The 5,850-nt window shown below is 44.8% G+C and overlaps 1 protein-coding gene across 1 annotated transcript; it reads right to left on the reverse strand.

Moving 5' to 3' along the window:
* Positions 1-1,492: 1,492 nt before the first annotated feature.
* Positions 1,493-2,599, reverse strand: LOC148517605 (acetylgalactosaminyl-O-glycosyl-glycoprotein beta-1,3-N-acetylglucosaminyltransferase-like). Its single transcript, XM_088478544.1, has one exon. It carries the CDS (start codon positions 2,597-2,599, stop codon positions 1,493-1,495), a length of 1,107 nt encoding a protein of 368 aa, XP_088334670.1.
* Between the last annotated feature and the right edge of the window lie 3,251 nt (positions 2,600-5,850).

A 5,850-nucleotide genomic window follows, 5' to 3' on the forward strand; every position in this document is an offset into this window, starting at 1 on the left:
TGATGCCTTTGCCGGTCTGGAGGATAATCTGCTGGGCTGCTGGTGGTGACAGGAAAAACTGTTTCTGTCACCACTGTTACTGGGCACTGCAGGGGATCCTGTGTGGGCCTATTTTCATGGGAGGCTTGGAGTTGAAGCTCCACCTGTATCAATTGTTAATCCGGCCCTGGTGAGGTGCAGCGGTAGCTCCTTACCTGTCTGGTTTGCATTGCACATTCTGCCTCTCCTCCCTTGCCATCCCGTTGATTGACAGCTGATGTCACCAGGAGGCAGGGCTTAAATCCGGCCGGTTGTGGGGGCGTGGCCTAAATCGGGGGCATGGCTTAAGCCCAGACCTGCTGCTGGGCTAGTGGACAGACTGGGTTTTAGGGGCTGCATTAGCTACAGCCCCTATGAGTCAGATAGGGCTGCCGTGAAGCCTCTCTCTGCTATTGCAGTCTGGACTGGCAGTCCCAGGGGGAGAAAACACCTCCCCCTGGTACTGCCTGTCTGGCTGTGATCAGCAGGGAGTGCTTCCAATGAGGGTTCACTACCACTGCTGCTAGCCTAGGCAGTGTCTGCGGGTGGTGGATTTTACTGGGGGGGGCTGCAGTCCCGCAGCCACTAGGTAAAATCCACCACTGGTGAGGTGGTTTGCATATGGGGAAAAAGAGTGAAAGGGATAAAGGATAGAGGGGATAAAGGTGGGTGAAAGATGTGAGGAAGGCATCCTGTATAGAAGAAGCAAATGACATAAAGATTTATGACATAAAGTAAAAACAATTAACGGATACTTCAATATCAAAAATTTGAGCACTTGAATCAAAACTTATAAAACTCATGCTTATTTGCATATTGCCTCTCATTGAGGGTCAGTTGTGTCATGGTGCTATCATCTCCATGGATGGAAATGGTCTTTGAGGTTTTGGAGAGCTTCTTAAGGTATTTGGCTTGTTAGGCTCTGGCAGTATCCCTAGATAGGATGAGATTTCTTGACATCACTCTACTGTTTTTGTGAAGTATGCAGTATCTCAGTAATTTCGTGAAGTAGAAATAGAACACATCAATGATATTTGAAATTTTTGTGGTGAATTCTTTTCATGATTGTCTGTAAATCTCTCTGCTTTTGTATCATAGAGGTTGTCAGATATGGAATATCAGGCCATGTATATTTATGAAGTCAATCAGTGGAATTCCTCAGATATCAGCAAGGATTTTTTCTTTAGTCTTAAAATAATATAGGCAGACTATTATATAATCTCTAGGGTTATGCTCCTTTGAGTTTTGCCAAATTGTGATCAGAAACTGATTGGGATCATCATATCTCATAGGTTTTAGACACAAGTGCATCTGTTCTGTTGCCAATCATAGCCATTTCAAGCCTAAACAATAAAGAATTATATCTTTAAGTGAGTATATAAAATGAACAATCTAATTTTCCTTCGAGATCTTGATGATATCTGCACAAAATTGTTTTGTAATCAATTATTTTGGAAAAGGCCATTGTGTATTTTTAGCAGTGCAGCCTTGTGATCTGTAAAGCTTTCCACATTATTAACATTTCATAGGGCAGAAATCGATGAATCATTAGTTTGTCCTGGTAATAACATGAATCTAATGAGTCCATATTAGATCTTGGTACCTTGATCCCAAATGCACGCATTCCCTCATGGCTATCTGGACTAATCCCTGCCTTCTCCAGGCACATCCCCAGATAAACATCATCAATGGGGAATAGTGGCATGTTCTCTGATTCCAACAAAATAGAATGGGAAGTGAAGCCAGACATAAGAATGCCACCACCAGAACAGTATGGAGGAAATCTACCACCAGGAAAAAGTTCTTCTGGGACATAGTATTTGCTGTCTTTCTCATGAATAGGAGGCATCGCTATATTCAATGACCCAACAAAAAGATTACTGTCTTCCCCATCTTGTTCTAAGCTTTGCAAATATGTGATAACATTAAAGGTGTGGACAAAGACATCATCATCTCCACTGAAAATAAACTGCACTCCAGGACATCTATGATTCTGCCAATGGAGGAAAAGAACCTGCTTCAAGGTTAAATTGTAGAAGGTATCTTGAAATCTCCACTGCAATATATCTCCATATGTCTGGCTCTCTACAGCCAGCAACTGCATTAGCCGTTTTGCATTTTCTTGTGCCCTTGAGACTCCAGTAAAAAAGATTCTTCTTACTTTGGCATGTCCATATGATTTCTCTTCTCCCCATGTTTTTCTGATGGCCTCACGACGTTCATAATTTTCTGGAGAGCTTTTGATAGCTAATAACAGGAAAATGTCTTTAGAGGCTTCAGGGCCTCCACACTTCGTGGGAGAGTCAAGCAATAATTCAAAACTCCTGCAATGGCGATAAGTCAAAAAATCCTTCATGTTCTGTGGTTGGCCATTAAAATTTGGGAAGCTTTGAACGGAAGCATTTTCTATGCATTTCACAAATGGTTGTTTAATAATGGCTGGAAGGACATTACGATTAAGCACTTTTTCTATAGGAGTGGAGTGTACAGGATCTTGGATTTCACTAGATAAAAAAAGGGAGCGAAGAATGATGATAGTCACCATGATTGCCATCAAGAGACTGCATTTATGTTTTTTCATGGTAACTCTGTTGAGAAGTGGACTATGGGAAAGATGGGACAGAAGAAATAAGTTATTACTAATACTGTTTTATATATTTTTTAAAAATTTGCGGCATTAATTGATGATTTAATCATTTATATAACATAAAAGACATATTCAAAGTCCTATTTCCCTTTTCTCAACACACTGGGTAATAGTTAAGTAGAAACATTATTATATATCAATTATTTATATTGAGGCAATCAATAAAAAGAATAGAAAACTAATGAAATGGTACAATTTTATAACCGCCAGTGGCAAATTGTTATCAACATCAGCAATTTTTCTGTTCCATCCCTTACCTTGATGGTTGACATACAACTCTCCTTAATGTGGCTCTCAGTTGCATAAGCACCATTCCTTACATAATTAAGCTGATAAATACAATCAACTATTATCTGTAAAACCTCCAGATTTAGTATTCTTACTAGTTTGTCACCTTCTTAGGCACACACTTACCCACAGTGCTCTCATTAATTCACTCCACCATGCTATGCGCTTGCATGGTTGTAAAGGGTTACCAGGCATGTGCACTATTGTTGCACGGAGGCAAGATGTGATTCATTAGTGCTGATTGGCATACAACACATTTGTATGTCTCTGCCTGCATTGGTGTTTCTCCTAGTCTAATCTGGGGGTACTGCATCACGCCGCTCTTCACTTGCATGCCTGCATTGGTAACGTCGGTATACATGAAGGAATGCGCAAAGGACCGCTGTCTCGGTAAGAGCAGTCCTTTGCGAATGAGGGACTTCTGGGCCTAAGACCCAGAAGCCCCCCTGGTGTAATTCGAGTGTCAAACTATATATTGATGGTCAGGGCTGTAGAGACCCCGGACAGGCCCAGGTAAAGGAGGGGGCATGGCCTAATTGCGGGAGGCATGGCCAACCCCCCTTGAAAATAAAATTACTTTTGCGCGCTGGGGAGGGGGGCACTGTAAACCCCCCAGCCTGGCGCTAAGCAGGGGGGGGGCATGATCAGTGCGATTGCTCCCCCCCACAGCCATAGGAGACTGCTCCGGCTGCTGAAGCAGCCACAAGCAGTCTCGCACTGCAGCCCAGCACAAGCTGTTTGCTGAGCTGCTGTAAGGGAGGGGGGGGGCGACGCCAGAACCGGGCCCCGCCAGGCCCCTCTAGCAAGCCCGGGCCCGGGTAAACTGGACCCCCTCCCCCCCTCTCGGCGCCCATGTTGATGGTGCATCAGCGGTTATGTGTACACCCGATATGTCTGTGAATGTCCGTCAGCCAGGTGTGTACCAACTTTAGTCTCAAGCATATGAGAATACAATCTGCAGCATTGAATGTTATTGCTGTGTAAACTGTAGACACAGAGGGCCTGATTCTGTAAGGATCAAAATCGCAAAGCTGCACGCAGGCATCTTTGCAATTGCGATCCTTGCAGATATGGTAATGCAGCAGGAGGCCTCCTGTGCATCACTTAACCGAGCTGCGTTGTTCAATGCAGCATTGGTTAATCTGCGTACCATCGGCTGACTGCGATGACCCACAGGGTCCCACAGCCAGCTGCCACAATTTACAGGAAGAGGAAAGGAAATCTCTGTCACAAGATGGAGATCCTGGCCTCTTCCCTCCCCCCAACGGCGGCAACACACCTCCGTTTCGGGTAATGGAGGCTGTCGCCGCCCCCTCCCCGCCCCTAAATGGCAGCAGACTGTCAATCACTGACAACCTGCTGCCAGTTTGCAAGTGTATTCGCAGACCCATTGTGCACATGTGCAGAATGGGTCTGGCGCCTGCGCAGTTTCCCAAACATTCAGAATCTGCGTTCAGCAGTGGACTAGCGTGCACTAGCCCCTTCCTCTCTCAGCCAGTGAACGGCTCCTTCATTGAAGTCAATGGTGGGAACCGCAGAATTAACTTTAGTAACCTGCGGCTCTCCATTGACTTCAATGGAGGAGCCATTCATTAGCTGAGAGAGGCGGGAGCTCACCTCTCTCAGCCAATGAACGCTCAGATACGGCTCTATAAAGGTAGATTCCACGTCTGAGCATTTCATTCAGGAGATATAAACTATCCTGGTTGGTATCTATTGTGTGGATCGCGATTTTTGTTTTTTTGTTTTAAGACCTTGGATGCCTACTTTGGACAAGGGGACCACTCCTAGTAATGTAGGTGAGTTTGTGTGTTTATGTATGTATGAAATAGGGGTGTGCACCGGCCACTTTTCGTGTTTTGTGTTTTGGTTTTGGATCTGGATCTTTCTTCGTGTTTTGGATCTGGATTGGTTTTGCCAAAACCACCCTTCCGTGTTTTGGGTTCTAGGTTTTGTGTTTTGGATCTGTATTTTTTTTAAAACAGGCATAAAACAGCTAAAATCACAGAATTTGTGTGGTTTTCTGCTCCTATGCTATTATTAACCTCAATAACCTTAATTTCCACTCATTTCCAGTCTATTCTGAACACCTCACACCTCACAATAGTGTTTTTATATCCAAAAGGTTGCACCGAGGTAGCTGGATGACTATGCTAAGAGATACGAGTGGGCGGCACAAACACGTGGTCCATCTAGGAGTGACAATGCAGTGGCAGACAGGATGGCAGTTTGAAAAACTAGGCCCCAAACAGTACATAATTCAAAGAAAAAAAAGAGGTGCAAGATGGAATTGTCCTTGGGCCCTCCCACCGACCCTTATGTTGTATATACAGGACATGCACACTTTAACAAACCAAACATTTCAGCGCCAGGGTCTGCCACACGACTGTGGCTGAAATTATTGGTTCGTTTGGGCCCCCACAAAACAAGCTGGCAATTAATCTGTCCCTGCACAAACTGGCTCTACGGAGGCAAGATGTCGTCCTCATCCTCCTCATCCACCGATTCCTCACCCTCTTCAGTGTTGTGTACATCCTCATCCTCACAGAGTATTAATTCGTCCCCGCTGGAATCCACAACCACAGGTCCCTCTGTACGTTCTGGAGGCTGGTCTCCCTGGAAGAGTTGATAATTCATTTTATGAACATCATCTTCTCCACATTTTGTGGAAGCAACCTCCTACGCCATTACGCTGACAAGGTTCCCGGCTGCACTAAACACTCTTTCGGAGTACACACTGGAGGGGGGGCAACTCAGGTAAAATAGAGCCAGTTTGTACAGGGACCTCCAAATTGCTTCTTTTTCCTGCCAGTACAGGTACGGACTGTCTGACATGCCTACTTGGATGCTGTCACCGATGTAATCCTTTAACAGACAGACGCACGCTTGTCGCTTCT

Source organism: Taudactylus pleione, unplaced genomic scaffold (assembly GCF_031769625.1).
Source record: "Taudactylus pleione unplaced genomic scaffold, aTauple2 ptg000214l, whole genome shotgun sequence".
NCBI lineage: Eukaryota > Metazoa > Chordata > Amphibia > Anura > Myobatrachidae > Taudactylus > Taudactylus pleione.